Below are 17,579 nucleotides of genomic sequence, written 5' to 3'. Positions count from 1 at the left end.
AAAGAGCCCTTCAGAGGCCAGCCAGGGCGGGGAGCCCAAGGACAGGGAGCCTTGGGAGGGGTGGGGGAAGCTATGGAGGCCCAGGAGCCTGGGTCCATAAAAGAGCTGTAGTCATGAGAGCCTGTAATTTGGGGTCTCTAATGGAGGATGGGCTGGGGCCTTGACTCCCGGGTCTAAGGGCCTGAACTTCTGGGTCTGAGGGAGGAAGGGGCGGGGGGTCTGGACTCCTGGGTTTGAGGGAGGAGGGGCCGGGGGCCTGGACTCCTGGGTCTGAGGGAGGAGGGGCCAGGGGCCTGGGCTCCTGGGTCTGAGAAAAGAAGAGGGCCAGAATTTCTGGGTTCTAGAACAAGAAGCAGCTGGGGTCCTGCTCAAGGAGGGAGCAAGACGCAGTAAGGCTGGCAGAGGTGGGAGGCCCGAGTACCCTTTTCTGCACTGACCTCTGATCCTTGATTTTGCAGGGGAATTGGAAAACAGGGCCTGCAATGTCAAGGTAAGAGCTGGGGTCTCAGACTCCTGGGACCCTCAGGAGGGTGGAGGCTGGGGCCTCACAGCCCAGGAGGCTTGACACACGTGTTCTTTGGTCCCCAGAGAGGCGCGGGGGAGCCCAGGGCGGGGGGGGGTGTGGCAGAGACACAGCCTGTGGTGTGGGGGGAGCTCTGATGGCAGGGCCACCGCGGAGGTGGTGCTGGGGGCCCCTCCCTCGGCCGGCTCCAGGTGGGGACAGATATTTGGAGAATCTGTTGCCATGGGAACAGGGAGATTTGGAAAAGGGGAGCTGAAAGGGGGGGCTGGAGATGCGAAGTCAGAGCCCCCCCCCAAGCTGCTGTCGCCATGACAACACCAACAGTCCTAGGCAGGGGCAGGCCGGGTGGGGTCACCAACCTAAAGCACCAGCTGCTACTGCTGAGAACAGAGTGAGTCAGGGAGGGGGAGGCTTGCAGCGGCCCCCAGACTCACTTCTGCCCAAGTCGCTGCTCTCTCTGTTCTGTCGGAGGACATTTCTGTTTTCTCTCCTCCTCCACCTGCCTCTTTTCTTGCTTTCTTGCCTCGGTGGGCTTGTGGCTGTCGATGGGATCCTATTTTCTCTGTGTCCCTATGTCTCTGTCTTTCTCGGTCTCTCTCTGCGTCTGTGTCTCCCTTGGGCTGTGTGTAGGCACTGGGGTCTCTCTGCTCTGTGATGCTCTGTGTCTCTGTTTCTGTCTGTCTTTGAGTCCATCTCCTGAATTTCTGTCTCCTGGTTTCCCTCCCCTACTCCATGTTGGGGTCCTCCTTTGATTTTCTATTAAACTCTCCTGATTTTGGGGCCCCCCTCTCTCTGGTTTTCTTTCTGTAGGGGTTTCTGTCTGATTTTCTGTCCATTGGGCTCTCTCTCTGTCCCTGTGTCTCTGTGATTCTCACCTTCAGTCTGCAGCTTTGTGGTTCATCGACGATGCCACGAATTTGTGACCTTCGAGTGTCCAGGCGCTGGGAAGGGCCCCCAGACGGATGTGAGTGCCCGGACACCTGATTCTTCCTCCTTGGGCCGCGCCCCCGCCCTCACCCCCTCGGCGTCCGTCCCAATTTCTCCTGCTATTTTTAAGGCTGGGAGGGGAGGGGGGCTGGAGAGATAGGGGGAGCTAGTCTGGCCCAGATTCCCTGCCCTTGGCCTGGAAAGGGGAAATGAGAGGGGGCTGAGACAGGCTGGGGACACAAGTGGGGGACAGAGAAGATGCAGGGGTGAGGGGACCGAAGACGAGAGTTGGAAGGGGTGGGGCTGTCATCCAGGGGTCAAGAGATTAAAAATATGGAGAGTTGAGGGACAGAGAGAGAGATAACTATTAATGCAGGCACTGAGATTAGACAGAGAGAGAATCTCAGAAATGCAGAAGAAGTTGGAGACCCAGACAGAGAGAGAGAGAGGCATGGAACAGAGACAGCAGCCCAGGAGGAGAAGGTGAGCCACAGGAGCTGAGAGAGACAGACGGAGACAAGAAACCCAGAGAAGCAGGGCTGCAGATACCCAGAGAGACAAGCTAGAATAGAAAATTGTAGATATGGAGAAGGATTTCTGAGATGCCAAGAAGGACGCCCAGGGAGACCCTTCGATGCACACACATGAGCACACACACACACACAGGTGCACGTATACGCACATATCCCCCATGAGCACACACACGTGCATATACAAGATCCCTCATGCACGCACACATACACACACACAGACACACACAACCTCTCTCTCCCTCCCTCTGCTTCCCACGACTTACAAGAACAGTCGACCCTGTGGCCCATTCCTGGTCCCTCCTTCACTTTCTGTCTGGCTGTGGGGCTCTTCTCTCGGAGCCTCTATCTATGCTGTCCAGGATGGTAGCCACCGGCCACACCTCGATAGCTAGAATTGCACTTGGGGGGGCTACCATGACTGGCCAACGGAAACCTAAACCCCATTTAATCTGAACTGATTTAAATTTAAACAGCCACGTGTGGTTAGTGACTACTGGGTGGGACAGCATATAAATCCCGACCTCCCCCGGCTTGTTTTGGTAGTTCAATGAAGCCAGGGGGCTTGAGAGTCTAGCCCAGGTTTTGACGTAGGGTTGGAGCCAGTTTTACGATTAGCAGATGAAGAAAGAGACAGAATGAGAACCTGAGACAGAGAGAGAGAGAGGGACAGAGAGAGCTCCAGAAGTCCATGGGACATTTTGCCAGCTGCTTAGGGGAAGAAAATTGAAGTTTGCATAGAGGGTATGATTTCATAGAACATATATTGAGCTCCACTGTCTACTAGCATCCATATATGTCGTTGATGAGCCGCCTTGCCTGCCCACCTGCACCCCCAACACCATTTCTGATTTATCCAGCGCTCACTGCACGCGCTCAGCAGCTATCTTGCAGACAGCACAGGAGAGTGTCTGCACAACATACAAGGTGAGGTGTGGTTCCTGTCCCCATCGGAGCAGAGGCTCCGGAGCCAAACACCTGGGCTTGAATCCCAGTTCCCCCACGGAGAGGCTCTGTGACCCCCCCAAAATTCACGTACTTCTCTGCACCTCTTGAGCTCCTCATCTGCAAAATGGGGATGACGACCGTGCCTACCTTACAGGATCGTTTTGAGGACTAACTGAGTCAAGCGCTTGGCATGGTACCTGGCACATGGCAAGAGACAACATACCGATTATTGTCCGTGTACGGTTGTTGCTATTACCAATGAAGGGACAGATGGAAAAACCAAGGCAGGGGTCTTCCTCTACCTCACTCTGACTTTCTTCTTTCTTCTTCTTAATGCTTTTGATCTTGCTGTAAAGTCACTTGGATCAAGGGCTAAAGAAGGGGGAAGGGCTTGGCAAGCATGATTTCCATGAGACCCCTCTCAGGGAGGCCTCTCGCCCCATTTTATAGGAAGGAAGGCTGAGTCTCCGCAAAGGGCAGTGTGGGGGGAAGCCGCAGAGCTGGGTAGTGGGCAGAGTCAAAATGTGGACGCTGATCTCTCGAACTGGAGCTGCAGGACTGTCTCCTTTTTAATAGTCGTTTCACCTTGAGAATAAGAACAGCTTCTGTCTGTGGTGTGGTGGAGCTTGGGAGGCAGGCATCCTGCAGAGAGCTTCACACAGTGTGTCACTTAAAGCAGCGGGCACCCTTTGAGCTAGGGTCAGCTGAAGATCTTTAGAGGCCCGGAGCACTGAAAGAGATCATCTCGCCCTACCCGCCCCCCAAGTGTCATTCAAAATAGAATCCCCGCTCAACTGCAAAAATAAATAAAAGCCCAAGAATATCCTGAATTTTCACCCTAGTGATAGCTCTCGCAATGCATTCCTAGAAAAAGGCAAATACCAAATTATTTAACACTCAGACATTGCCAGGGGTGGGGAAGGAATGCTTTACTGGTGTCCTAAGTTCACACTTAATTGGACTCTGGACATTCAGCATTGCTTCAAGGTACAGACTGTTGATTTCCACTGGGCAGAAGCGGACACTGAGGCTCAAAACTGGACACTAACTTGCCCCAAATCACACAGCTGGTAAATGGCCCAGCTCTTATTTAAACCCAGGGCTATGTGGAGACTGCAATAAAATCATGAATAGTAACCACGGCAGCACAAATAACAGTACTGAGCACATTTGGCATGCCAGGCCCTGCTATGAAGTCTACACTTAGTCTGTCTTTTTTTCTTTCCTTTCTTTTCTTTTCGTTTCTCTTCTTTTCTTTCTTTCCTTTCTTTCTTCTTTTTTTCCTTCTTTCTTTTTTCCTTTCTTTCTTTCTTGTCTTGTCTTTTCTTTTTTAAAGTAATCTCTACACCCAATATGGGACTTGAACTCGTGCCCCCAAGATCAAGAGTCCATGGAGCCAGCCAGGCGCCCCTACCCTTGGTCTTTCATCAACTGAGAGGTCCCTATAACTGAGAGGTCATGTTCTCCATCTCACAAGGGGCTCAGAGAAGGCATCATCAGTGGGCAGACATTGACAGAGGCTGACAGTGAATGATCTGGAGTTCATCGTGGCCCACAAGTCCTCAGAACAGCTTTTGGGAGGTGGGGGGAGCATAGGGACTATAGAACGCTAGGAGCCCCCACCTCCTTCAGGTTCTGCCCAAATGCTACCTTGTTAGTGAAGCCTTCTGTAATCAGTCTCTGCAAATTTCAATCCCCACCCCTGGCGATGCCCTTTCCTGCTTCATTTTTCTCCAAAGCACCTGCGACCATCCGTCATACTATTTTATCTATTGGCAGTGTTTATTTTCTGTCTCCCTCCACTAGAAAGTAAACTGCATGGGGACAGGAGTTTTTATCTGTTTGTTCACGGCTAGTCCTGGCACACAGTAGGCACTCAATACTGTAGAGTGAATGAGTGCAGTGGAGCAGCAGACTGGGAGAGCAAGGTAGAGGAGGCAGAGTTCAAAGGGCTTCTCTCCCAGGGGGCTAGGGCTCCCCGCTCCTGGCCCCCCTGACGTCTCCTCTCTGCCTGCAGGACCCCCGGAACAAGCACAAGTTCCGTCTGCACAGCTACAGCAGCCCCACCTTTTGCGACCACTGCGGCTCCCTCCTCTACGGGCTGGTGCACCAGGGCATGAAATGCTCCTGTGAGTCTCCGCCGGCTGCTCCTGCCAGAGCCTGGCGCTCCGGGGCCCCTTTCCAAGCGCACTGTCTGGGCTCCGGGTAGTGCTGGAGGATGGAGTCTGGAGTGGGGGGCGGCCGGACCCTCTACCTCCGGTTTCGTCCCCGCAGGCTGCGAGATGAACGTGCACCGACGCTGTGTGCGCAGCGTGCCCTCTCTGTGCGGGGTGGACCACACCGAGCGCCGTGGGCGCCTGCAGCTGGAAATCCGGGCACCGACGGCAGATGAGATACACGTCACAGGTGAAGCCCCGCACCTTTGTCTGGTCCCGCCCTTTTACCCCAGGGCAAGGGCCCCAGGTATTCACCTGCGCTGCGCGCCCCACCCTACAGGGAAGGCCACGCCCCCGCGGGTCACGCCCACCCGCCTGGCCCCACGAGGCTGAGCACCATCCCGCCACGCCCCTTCCAAATTCTAGCCTTGACTCTTGCAACTTTCAGCGCCTTTTTTTTTTTTTTTTTTTTTTTTAAATTTTTNATTGGGGCACCTGGGTGGCTCAGTCGGCTAAACGGCTAAGCGTCTGCCTTTGGCTCAGGTCATTATTTCAGCGTCCTGGCATCGAGTCCCGCATGGGGCTCCCTGCTCTGCCGGGAGTCTGCTTCCCCCCCCCCCCAACAAATAAATAAAATCTTGTTTTTAATTATTTTTTAAAAGATTTTATTTTATTCATTTCAGAGACAGAAAGGGCACAAGCAGGGGGAGAGGCAGAGGGAGAGGGAGAAGCAGACTCCTTGCTGAGCTGGGAACCTGATGCGGGGCTCTGTCCCAAGACCTGGAGATCAGGACCTGAGCCGAAGGCAGACGCTTAACCATCTGAGCCACCCAGGCGCCCCTCAAATAAATAAATAAAATCTTTAAAAAATTATCTATTTATTTGAGAGGGAGTGAGAAAGAGAGCACACGAGCAGGGAAAAGGGCAAAGAGAGAGGGAGAAGCAGACTCCCTACTGAGCAGGGAGCTGGATGTAGGGCTCGATCCCAGGACCCAGGGATCATGACCTGAGCCAAAGGCAGATGCCTAACGGACTGAACCACCCAGGTGCCCCATTTCAGCCCCTCTTACTGGCCATTCTAAATCAAGTTCCTTGAGAGGGAAGGAGAAGAGAAAACCTAATTGGGAGGGAGGCTAGGGATTACTGTTGGTGATATGGCCTGGGTTCTCACTCCGGGGTCCTCAGTGGGGAGAGGGCTCTGGGTCTGATTTCTGGGTCACTGGCTGGAGAAAGGGCTTTAGGTCCTGTCTTCCAGGTGCTGGAGAGGTAAGGGACCAAAGACACCTGGGTCGTGAGAAAGGCTGAGAGCTTGGGTTTTTGATTGCCCACTGGGGGAGACTTAGGGGCCTCTTCCTGGATCTCTAACCTGGTATACCCTCCTTCACTCCTCTCAGTTGGCGAGGCCCGTAACCTCATCCCGATGGATCCCAATGGTCTGTCTGATCCCTATGTGAAGCTGAAGCTCATCCCAGACCCTCGGAACTTGACGAAACAGAAGACCCGAACAGTGAAAGCCACACTAAACCCTGTGTGGAACGAGACCTTTGTGTTGTGAGCCTCAGTGCAGGGGATGCTGTGATGGCTGTCAGAGAATGATCTGAGGGTCTCTGTGGCCCACAGGACCCCGGAGAGCAGACGGTGGGAGGTGTTAGAATAGAGGGAACCAAAGAAAAGGGCAGAGAAAGGCGGTGGGAGAGGGAATGGAATGACTGAGAGAGAAGGATGGAATTACAGAAGCCAAGGGAGAAATATCCGTGCATTTAATCTCCATCAAAGCCCACTACTTTAGAGTGAGACAGAGATGGAGGGTGTTCAGAAGAGACACAAACCCAAAGAGACACACAGACAGAATGCAGGGAGGTGGGGTGTAAGCAGAGGGGTGGTGGGTGGGTGGCAGGAAGAGAAAGAGAAGCCAATTAACTGAAAGACAGAAGGACAGAGACCCAGAGGAAGGAGCGGGCAAAGAGATTCAGATAGGAGAGAGATCTGGAGAGAAAGGACAGGACTCAGGGATGGAAAGGAGCCAAGAATATGGGAGGAAGGGAGAGAGACTGCGAGCTGTCTAGATGTACTCAAGGTCCCGATATTGGGAAAGACCCCCTTCGGGAGGATCAGAGATGACAGGACACTTTAGGGAGCAGTAACAGACCCCAGCTCACCCCAGAAGGGCTTGCCTCTCTTCCTCCAGCACCAAGGATGGGGGAGCCGGGCGAGTGGGGAGCTGGACCCTCACTCCGCCCCACCCTTCCCGCAGCAACTTGAAGCCGGGGGACGTGGAGCGCCGGCTCAGCGTGGAGGTGTGGGACTGGGACCGGACTTCCCGCAATGATTTCATGGGTGCCATGTCCTTCGGTGTCTCGGAGCTGCTCAAGGCGCCGGTGGACGGCTGGTGAGGGCCGGGCAGGGGTGGAGGCTGTGCCTTGGCCTCTCCGTCTCCGTCTGTGTGTGGTCTCACTCCTCCGGACCACCAGCATCCTGCCTCCCTGCGCTTCTCTCGCCCCCGGCCCCTGGCCCTCTCTCCCCCTGTGTCCCCCCACTCTGTCCCTCTCTCCTTATCTCACTCCTTCTCTCTCCATCTCTGTGTCTTTCTTTCTGTGTCTCTTTCCCGCCTCTGATCCCTCTGCCTCTCCCTCGGGGGCACCCCCACCCCGCCTCCTGCCCCGCCCTGGTCTCCGTCTGCATGTCAGGTACAAGTTACTGAACCAGGAGGAGGGCGAGTATTACAATGTGCCGGTGGCTGACGCTGACAACTGCAGCCTCCTCCAGAAATTTGAGGTACTCAGGCCCCGCTTCCCCCGGGGGGAGTCCAGCCCTGCGGTTCACCGTTCAGAGCGGCTGGTTGCCCATGGGTCCTGGGACTACAATTCCCAGAAGATCCTGGGGCTCCTTCCTCTGCTTTTCTAGGGGACTCCTGCCCCAGGGTGTGATGGGAATTAGAGTTCCTATCCATTCCCATGGCTTGGGGGTTTGGAGTCCTCACCCTCTGCTCTAGGGCAAGGTCCTCCCTCCCTAGGGGCTCTGACTCTGGCTTTCTTCTCCCCCAGGCCTGTAACTACCCACTGGAACTGTATGAGGTGAGTAGAGCTCAGGCCTGGAACAGAGACAGTTTCAGTCCTGTGGTCTGCATGTCTCTCCCCACGTCTCCCTCCCCTGATACCTGTTTTCGTTTCCACACACATGGGCTGCGCACAGACTTGGCGGCCGGGCTTGTGCTTGCTGAGTAAACCTAGCACCCCAGAGGTGAACCTGACCCTTAAGTCCCCCAGGTCGGGACACAGTGACGGATACTTAAATTCCATGATGATGTACTATATCAGAGGTAGCCCAGGGCACCGAGAAGCCTAGAGGAGGCAATAAGCCAGCCCTGGGGGAGGGGGGAGGGCGGAGGGGGCCAGAGAGAGACTCCCCAAAGGAGGTGACACCTGAACGGATCCTTGAGTTTTTCTATTTATCACTGTGGCCTTCTCTCCTCCATTCATCTTCTCGTCTTCTCGCTCACTCAACACCTATTTCCTGAGGTGTCACATAAACCAGCCCCTGTTCTGGGAGTAGAATCAGTCCATTCCCTGGGGAGCTTCAATTTCAAAGTGGAGACAGTTACAGATAGAGACATCTGCCCAGAAGGAATGTGTTTGAAAATGGAGGTAGTAGCCTCAGGCACTGGAAGTACTGGAAGCTGGAACAACCCGGGAGAGCCAGGGAAAGCTCCTGGGGGGGGTGAGTCCAGGAGGAAGTGCAGGATTCTCCAGGCGCTGGAGAGGGAGACCAGATTTCCAGGCTGAAGGACAGAAAACCTTCTAGGCGGAGGGGAGAGCAGGTGCAAAGGCCCTGTGGTGGAAGCAGGCCGGGAGTGTCTGTAGCACAGCAAGGAGGACAATGGGGCTGAAGAGGGGAGAGGGTGGGGAAAAGGTAGGAAATTAAGTCAGCGAGGGAAGGGGTGTGACTTGGCATTCACTGGAAGGATTTTAGCTTTTAAACTGGGTGAGATGGAGTGGGGACGTGGGCGCATCCAAGGTGGCCTGAAGTGGTTTAGGTCAGAACAGGACAAGTGCTCTGTGTAGAGAATAAGACGGAGGCAGAGGGGAAGAGGGGAGGAGGCCCTGTGGAGACTCAGGTGGGAGGAGCAGGAAGCAATGGTGGTAAAGGTGTTCAGACTCTGGGTGTGCTTTGAAGGTTGAACAGCAGGAAATCCGCTCAGCACTGACCTTCCTCCGTTCAACACCCTCTGTGCTGGGCGATGCTGAAGACACAAAAAAGGAGGGAGACACAGTCTCCGGCTTTAATGGGTTTTGATTTCTGGCTCTGCTTTTTAATCTGCTGTGTGACTTTGGGCAAGTTATTTAATGTCTCTGTGCCAATTTCCTCTTCTCGAAAATGGGAGTGGCGTGGGGGCACCCAGCTGGCTCAGTCGGTGGAGCGTCAGACTCCTGATCTTGGGGTCATGAGTTCAAGCCTCACGTTGGGTGTAGAGATTACTTAAAAATAAAAAATAAAATGGGGGGGTGATAACAGGGTTATCTAATGGCATATAGTAATCTGAGTGTTAGTTAAATGATCAGCCCTCGAGGCTGTGGAAAATCAGTGTAAGTTCTTAAGCCAAGAGGTAGGGGGACAGAGGCAACTTTCTTTTTCTCTCTGTCTCTCCCCATCCCTTTCATTCTTGGATGCTGTCTCTCTTGGGGGCATCTCCTTATCCCAGTCTGGGGTCTGACTGCCTCTGGGTCTCTCCCCTTTCTCACAGCGGGTGCGGATGGGTCCCTCTTCGTCTCCCATCCCTTCCCCATCCCCCAGTCCCACCGACTCCAAGCGCTGTTTCTTTGGGACAAGCCCTGGACGTCTGCACATCTCTGACTTCAGCTTCCTCATGGTTCTAGGAAAAGGCAGTTTTGGGAAGGTTGGATTCCTGGGGGTCTGGGGGGGAAAGGGGAGGGTGTCTGGGGGGAGATCAGATTCCTGGTCTTTAGGGAAGAGGTACATGGGGAGGGACACTAGGCAGCTGAGTCCCCAAAGAGGTCTCTAGGGGACCCTTGAGTGCCCCTGAGACGACAGGCATAAAGATTCAGGTGCTTTCCCTGAGGGAGTGCTCAGCAAAATCAGGGCACCTGGTCCCCTGAGAGAGAGAGGGAGGACCTGGGATTCCCTTTCTCCATGTCCCTGAAGGGGAGGGGCAGGGACCTGCGTCTCTGGGTTCCTTCCCAAGATGGACTGGGCCTTCTGGGCCTCTGTCTCTAGGTGATGCTGGCTGAGCGCAGGGGCTCCGATGAGCTCTACGCCATCAAGATCCTGAAGAAAGACGTGATTGTTCAGGATGACGACGTGGACTGCACCCTGGTGGAGAAGCGAGTGCTGGCCCTGGGGGGCCGAGGCCCGGGCGGCCGGCCCCACTTTCTCACCCAGCTGCATTCGACCTTCCAGACCCCGGTGAGGAAGGGGGTGCAGAGGCTGGCTCAGGTCAGGTATCTGCTCTGGGAAGCTGTGATTGTGGCGAGGGAAAATAACCTTCCGCGCGGACTGGGAGTGGCCGGCGGGATGGGAGCCTGTTGGGCGTGGCCTGAGCCAGCGGGGTCTTGAGTGCGGTGTGTTCTGAGCGAAGGAGTTTTGAGTAAAGGGAGTGCGGGGAGGAGAACGGCTTCCGAGTGGCCTGCCAACCGCTGGGCTCCAACCAACGAAGCCGTCACTCTTGGATTCTGAGAGAAGGTCTGGTCAGACACGGGGCGTGTCCCCCAGATCGTGGGACGGGACAAGGCGTGAGGACCGCCAGAGGTTTGAGAGGGCATGACTCCTTCCAAAAGCTCTGGATAAACGTAGCCAGGACGTAAGGCAAAGTTATTGCCATTGCCAGTGAGGCCCGAAACACCTCTGGTTCTTAACAGGTGGTCAAGGTTGCGTTTGCGTGAGGAGGTGTGGGAAGAGGTGGCGGTGTCCCTGGGGTTTCCAGGGAATGGTGGGCCTCAGTCATCCATTCGCAGAGGGCGGACCAGTTCGGAGCAGCAGGGGACAGGGCGGGTGGAGATTCTGCGGCGGCTGGCTTAGAGTCCTCGGGACCTCCCCGCTGCTCTGGGTTTCTGACTGTGGATCCGGAACCTTCCAAGTTTGTCTGGAGTCGCGGGAATGGACGCGTCCTGCCCTCTGGTCAGCGTGTCCCCTCTTCTAAGCCCCCCCCGCCCCCTCCAGGATCGCCTGTATTTTGTGATGGAGTATGTCACGGGGGGCGACCTGATGTACCACATCCAGCAGTTGGGCAAGTTTAAGGAGCCCCATGCAGCGTGAGTCTCGGCCGAGAGAGGAGGGGTGGGGGGAGGGGGCCCCAGCCTTTGACCTCTGACGCCCCACCCCCTTCTCCAGGTTCTACGCAGCGGAAATCGCCATCGGCCTCTTCTTCCTTCACAATCAGGGCATCATCTACCGGTGAGCGGTCTGGGCCTTTCCCTGGAGGCCGTCAGGCCCCTGGAGGGAAAGGGATCAAACCCGCCTCTCCAGGGGCACCTGGCTGGCCCAGCGTGTAGAGCGAGCGACTGGTGATCTCGGGGTCGTGAGTTCCAGCCCCACGTGGGGTGTAGAGCTTACTTTAAAAGAAAACAAGCAAACAAAAAACTAAACCTTGCTGCGCCAGCCGTTGGAACTCTGCCCTTGCCTCCCCCCCAACCCCAGGGACCTGAAACTAGACAACGTGATGCTGGACGCAGAAGGACACATCAAAATCACGGACTTCGGCATGTGTAAGGAGAACGTCTTCCCCGGGACCACGACCCGCACCTTCTGCGGGACCCCAGACTACATAGCCCCTGAGGTAAGCTTCCCTGTGCTGCTCTTGGTGCCCTGCAACTTCGCGGGGGGTCAGAGTGTGGGGGGTCCTGACCCTGGGGTCTTTGCACGAGTCGAGTCGTGGGCCGTCCAGCAGCAAGCAGCGCGGAGAGGCCTGCGCTCTGCAGTACGAGTGGATAGGGCGGGGTCTCTGAGCTGGCGAAGCGGGCGGAGGTGGGGGGAGTTCTAAAAGAGCGGCACTGCTCGGCTCCCGAGAATTCTGAGAGCAGGACCTGTTGCAGGACTATTCTAGAAGGCGGAGACAACTCCCAGTGTACTGAGTGGGTGGGGCCCGTGCCCCCGGAACACTGGGCCTGTGGAGGCTGTCTCCTGAATATTTTAGGAAGGGGGAGGATACTCTGAGTTTGTTAAGGAGGTGGAGCTAATGATCTGACTGTATATAAGTAGATGGAGGGTCCTGACTTTTCTCGGTTAAGTCGGAGGTGGTGGTGGTGGTGCGCTTCTTAGTCTTTCAGAGTGATTCAGTGCTAATGCCCAGGAAATCAATGTTGTGGTTTCAAAACATGGCTGGGATCAGACTCACCCGGGGAGATTTTGAAAAACACACACATGTTGCTGACTCTGACTCTGACCTCTTGAGGCTGGAATTCTAAGGGCTAGAACAGCCTCCTAGATGAATCTTAAATGCATCCAGGTTTAAGACTCTCTGGTCTCTGAAATTTAGCCCCTATGCACCCTCTCCTTATGCAGGGGGTCCGGTTGCCTAAATACTCTAGCTGGGTGGAACTTCTGACTTGGTCCTTAGATAGTCTTTATTTTGGGGACCAAAGGAATGTTCTACGTAGGTAAATTTTGTTTCTGAATTTTCCAAAAATATGGAGCTCTGGCCTAAGTGGTATGAGTGGGAAGAGTTTGTATTGAAAACACTTAAAGTGGGTTGGGTTCCCAGAGGGTGAAGTCAGAAGGGGACTTAGGCTTCTTAAAGCACAAACCATGATTCTTTGACTTCCGTCCTTTCTCACCAGATCATTGCCTACCAGCCCTATGGGAAGTCTGTGGATTGGTGGTCCTTTGGGGTTCTGCTGTATGAGATGCTGGCAGGACAGGTAAGGGAAGCTGGGGAGAGGCTGGCTTGGCTAAAGGCAACACGGCAAGGGATGCCACCTGTTCCATGGCCTTTATCTCAAAGGACCAGGTTAGGAAGGGATGTCTGCCACCTAAGGAGGGGTGCTAAGCAGTTGGGGACGTCCTGCCTGGATAGTGCTGTCCTTGGTCCTGAAGCACTATTTTCCCATAGGCCAGAGGTTCTTAAAACTTTTTGGTGCCAAGGACCCCATCTCAGAACAATGTGTTTAAATGCATGAAATAAAATAATGGGATTACAAAGGAAACAAATCACATTGAAATGGCTATCAAAAGTTTAAAATTTTAATTTAACTTTGTTCAGCTAACTAAATAAATTTAATTTAAAAGTATACAGTTAAGTAAATATTAACCATTGGGATGTGGACATATATGTGATTTCCTATTAATGAATTAAATAGTAATATCTCACAGTGATGGGAAATAAATAGGAAGGTCTACCAGTAATATTGAAGTTGAGATGACTAACATTTTGAGATATCTGCAAATCTAATGTGCTGTGATTTCTGTTGGTGATGAAATCACAGCTACTGCTATTGTGGTTTTTGCCTACATTTATAAGGGAATGCTAAATTTCAGTTAGAATTTTTAAAAAATGAAGAGGTACTTTTTCCCCTGTTCAAGCTCATGGACCCCCTCAATTGTGTTTTTTTTTTTTTAAAGATTTTATTTATTTATTCGACAGAGATAGAGCCAGCGAGAGAGGGAACACAAGCAGGGGGAGTGGGAGAGGAAGAAGCAGGCTCACAGCAGAGGAGCCTGATGTGGTGCTCGATCCCATAACGCCGGGATCACGCCCTGAGCCAAAGGCAGACGCTTAACCGCTGTGCCACCCAGGCGCCCCCCCCTCAATTGTTTAAACAGACTTCCTAGACCCCACATTAAGAATCCTTCCCTTGGGAGGCACTGGGTGGTTCAGTCAGTTAAGCATCTGACTCTTGATTTCAGCTCAGGTCATGATCGCAGGGTGATGAGATCAAGCCCTGTGTTAGGCTCCACACTGGGCATGGAGCCTGCTTGGGATTCTCTCTCTCTCTCTCTCTCTCTGCTCCTCACTTGCTCCCTCCCTGGCTCCTGCACGCTCTCCAAAAAATAAAAAAAGGAAGGAAGGAAGGAAGGAAGGAAGGAAGGAAGGAAGGAAGGAAGGAAGGAAGGGAGGAAGGGAGGAAGGAAAAGAAGGAAAGAGGGAGGGAGAAGGAGGGGGAGGGAGGGGGAGGGAGGGAAGAAGGAAGGGAGAGAAAGAAAGAGATGAGTCCTTGCCTTGGAATTGCTTTTCCTAACCCCAGAAGAGCTTGGAAGCCACTCATCCAACCAAGAGAATGCTTTTACAGTTTTTCCTGCATTTTTTGTCTCTCTTCTATTTAAGTGACATATTGTCTAATTAACGCCCTGCTGATTTGCCTAGCAGGGAGACAGAACAGCAAGGAGGTGCAGAGAGCTGGTGCTTCTGAGAGAGGAAACCAGAGAGCCTGAGAGGGAGAGAGAGAAAGCTTTGGTGGCTTGGTCCGATTTTTCCCTAAGATGTCGGGGGGGGGGTATTCGTGTTCATGGTGGGTATTGAGGGTGTGGAAGATGGGGAGAGGCGGTGTGTCAGGTCTCTGACTCTATCCCTCTATTTCCTCAGCCCCCTTTTGACGGGGAGGATGAGGAAGAGCTGTTTCAGGCCATCATGGAACAAACTGTCACTTACCCCAAGTCACTTTCCCGGGAAGCCGTGGCGATCTGCAAGGGGGTGAGAGCCCCCTGACCCCCAGTCACAGACAACACCTGTGCCCCCCCCCCATCCTGAGCTTCCCATGCAGTGGCTCTGTGTACGTTAGAAAAAGGCTCCCACCCTCTAGTTACTTCCCTCCCATCTGCCGGAAAAGTTTGTGTAATACAGAGATGTCGTTAGAACGCTAATCGACTGCTCTGCTCTCTCCTCTGGTCCAAGGATGGCCTCTAGTCTCCTGCCCTCTGCTGCACCCCCTCCCCAGCTCCCTGCAGGGAGTGCTGTAAGGCCAGGGCCTGCCTCTCCAGAACTGGGGGGGGGGGGTCAGGTGAACCTAACTCCTGCCACTTCTCTTCCTGTGGGATCTTGGGCAAGCCACTGAACCCGCAGGAGCTTGCCTCCTCTATGGGGTTGTGGAGTTAGTGCAGGAGAAAGAGCCTAGCCCGTGGCAGCTTTTCAACAAGCATTAGCACCCTTCTGCTTCTGGCTCCTGTCTCCATTCTCTCTGACTGTCGCTCTCTGGCTTCTGTCTCCTACCTCTGCCTCCATCTACGTTCAATGGGGCTTCCTGTGTCTCCACCACTTCTCTGTGTCCCTGGGGATCTCTGTCCACCTCTTGCATCTTTGTCCCCCTCTCTCTGGGTGTCTGTTCCCCTCTTTCCCCCAACTGGCATACACACATACTCTGGGTCTCTGTTCTCTTTCTGGAACTCTCCTCCTCTCTTTCTGAGTCTCTGCCTTCATATCGTATCTTTCCTTTACCCGTCTCTCTGGGGGTTTGTCTTCTGAATGTCTAACCTCTCTTTCTGCATCTCTGCTTCCCCCCAACATTTGCTCTATCTCCCACCTTCTCTGGGTCTCTGCCCTTCCCCTGGGTCTCTAACCCCTCTCTGATCTCATTCCCCCTTTGCTCTGGGTCTCCAACCACGGTCTCTCTCTCTCCCTCTCCCTCTCTCTCTCTTCCTTCATCCCTCCCTTTTCCCCTCCTTCTCTCTCTTTCTGTCTTCCCTCTCCCCCATCCCTTTTGGGGATTCTTCAAATGTCCGCTTCCTCTTTCTGGGTTTCTTGTCCCTCGCACCCTGATGCCCTGATTTTTCTCTCTTTCTCTGTCTCTGGGTTTGGAGTTCATCTATCGCATTCTCATTTATTCTCCCCCATTCCTCTTTCTCCCTGCCTCCCCCACCCCTGTTCCCCCCTGCTGTTCTTCTCTCTCTGGGTCTCTATGCTCTGTCTCTGTTCCTCTGTTTTTGTCTTTCTCTCTTGCTTGTTCTCTGTGCATCCCTGTCCGGGACTCTGTCTGTCTGTCTGTCTCTGTGTTTTCCACAGTTCCTAACTAAGCACCCAGCGAAGCGCCTGGGCTCGGGGCCAGACGGGGAGCCCGCCATCCGTGCTCATGGCTTTTTCCGCTGGATGGACTGGGAGCGCCTGGAACGACTGGAGATCGCGCCTCCGTTCAGACCCCGTCCGGTCAGCCACCTTGCAGGAAAACATCTTGGTCCCTCAGGGTGGGGGTACCCAGGAGCTCCAGTTCCTATATGTGGAGGTGGGGTGGGGCTCCCTCTGTGGAGATGCCCTAACGGGAGATGCAGAGGCCATGAAGAATGTGCAGAGATTCCAAAGGAGACAGGAGATGGACAGAGGGGACACAGAGGGACACCCAGGGAGCAAAGAGAATTTCATCTTTCCCTCCCTGCTCTTCCCACAGTGTGGACGCAGCGGTGAGAACTTCGACAAATTCTTCACGCGGGCGGCGCCAGCGCTGACCCCGCCAGACCGCCTAGTGTTGGCCAGCATCGACCAGGCCGATTTCCAAGGCTTCACCTACGTGAACCCGGATTTCGTGCACCCAGATGCCCGCAGCCCCATCAGCCCTCCGCCTGTGCCAGTCATGTAATCTCTCCTGCCGCCACTAGGTGTCCCCATTGCTCCCTCCCCGCACCAGCCTTAGCCCCCTCTTCACCCCCTTTCCAATTTAGATCTTGCTCCCCAGCATTCTAGCCTCTGCCCTGTGGGTGCTAGGTGCCCTTCCCCAGCGTTCCTGGCATTCTAAACTCCACACAGTCTCTAGAGCCTTACCATGTTCTAGATTCTGCTGGGCTGAGCCCTGGATTCTCCCCCACCTCAGTGTTCTGGACTGTCCTCTACCAGGTTCCAGAACCACCACCATTATCCCAATTCCATGGGGTTCTAGACTCCATTATGGTAGAATCCGTGCCTCGTGCCTCTCTCTCTCTCTCTCTTTTTTTTTTTTTTTCTTTTTTGCTTTCCGGGAAATAGTCTCATGGGGTGGGCTGTTCCAGACTTGGATTTCAGAACAAACCCCCACTTCTGATCCCCCCTCCACTCCATTCTGGAGTAAGTGGGAGGCTGTGCCCCCATGCTCCAGAGCTCCCCTTCTACACTCTAGGGATTCCTGGGGTGTATGAAGGATTCTTACCCCAGCTGTTCTCAATCAGCTTTTGTTCTAGCCGCCCCCACCCTAAACCCATCAGTGCTCGCCTGCCAGGTGCATGGCTCCAGTCCTGCTCGGAACCCCTCCTCCCTCCTGCTCCCCCCGCCCCACCTCGTGCCTGCCACTCTCCGGGATTCTCTCCTCCTCCCCGGGCCCACTCTTCTCTTTGGCTCTCCCACCCGGCCACAGCTGCTGGAGAATAAATTTGGGATGCTGATGCTGAAGTGTTTGGATGTTTTCTTCTAAGCTTGCAGAATGAGGGGGGTGTGGAGGTGGGACAGTGACTGTACACGGAAACACACACACAGGCTGGGGGCGGGGCGGCAGAGAGAGAGGGAAAGCACAGAGACCCATAAAGTGGGGAGAAGGTATCCACAGCGCCAGAGGAAAAGAGCAGAGACCGGGCATGGGGAGAGGCACGAGT

At 54.3% G+C, this 17,579-nt stretch overlaps 1 protein-coding gene across 8 annotated transcripts in view; it reads left to right on the top strand.

The window, feature by feature from the left end:
- Positions 1-17,366, top strand: part of PRKCG (protein kinase C gamma) — a 20,691-nt gene extending 3,325 nt beyond the window's left edge. For 4 of the 8 annotated variants that reach the window (XM_034672378.1, XM_034672373.1, XM_002927953.4 and 1 more), the window contains 16 exons: positions 1,405-1,487; positions 4,946-5,057; positions 5,203-5,334; positions 6,479-6,635; positions 7,339-7,473; positions 7,772-7,859; positions 8,129-8,158; positions 9,826-9,978; positions 10,317-10,505; positions 11,259-11,350; positions 11,430-11,492; positions 11,736-11,874; positions 12,875-12,955; positions 14,617-14,724; positions 16,030-16,170; positions 16,409-17,366. In XM_034672378.1, the coding sequence (XP_034528269.1) occupies positions 5,045-5,057; positions 5,203-5,334; positions 6,479-6,635; positions 7,339-7,473; positions 7,772-7,859; positions 8,129-8,158; positions 9,826-9,978; positions 10,317-10,505; positions 11,259-11,350; positions 11,430-11,492; positions 11,736-11,874; positions 12,875-12,955; positions 14,617-14,724; positions 16,030-16,170; positions 16,409-16,597 (1,710 nt within the window). In that variant the 5' untranslated portion in view covers positions 1,405-1,487; positions 4,946-5,044 and the 3' untranslated portion in view covers positions 16,598-17,366. Of the gene's footprint in view, positions 1-458; positions 491-1,404; positions 1,488-1,527; positions 2,908-4,945; positions 5,058-5,202; positions 5,335-6,478; positions 6,636-7,338; positions 7,474-7,771; positions 7,860-8,128; positions 8,159-9,825; positions 9,979-10,316; positions 10,506-11,258; positions 11,351-11,429; positions 11,493-11,735; positions 11,875-12,874; positions 12,956-14,616; positions 14,725-16,029; positions 16,171-16,408 lie in introns of those variants that run through there. The other 4 variants (XM_034672372.1, XM_034672375.1, XM_034672376.1 and 1 more) reach the window with 4 other exon arrangements.
- Positions 17,367-17,579: the final 213 nt, after the last annotated feature.

The sequence above is a fragment of the Ailuropoda melanoleuca genome, chromosome 12 (genome assembly GCF_002007445.2).
Source record: "Ailuropoda melanoleuca isolate Jingjing chromosome 12, ASM200744v2, whole genome shotgun sequence".
In the NCBI taxonomy this organism is placed as follows: Eukaryota; Metazoa; Chordata; class Mammalia; order Carnivora; family Ursidae; genus Ailuropoda; species Ailuropoda melanoleuca.
This window is presented reverse-complemented; position numbering and strand designations above follow the sequence as displayed.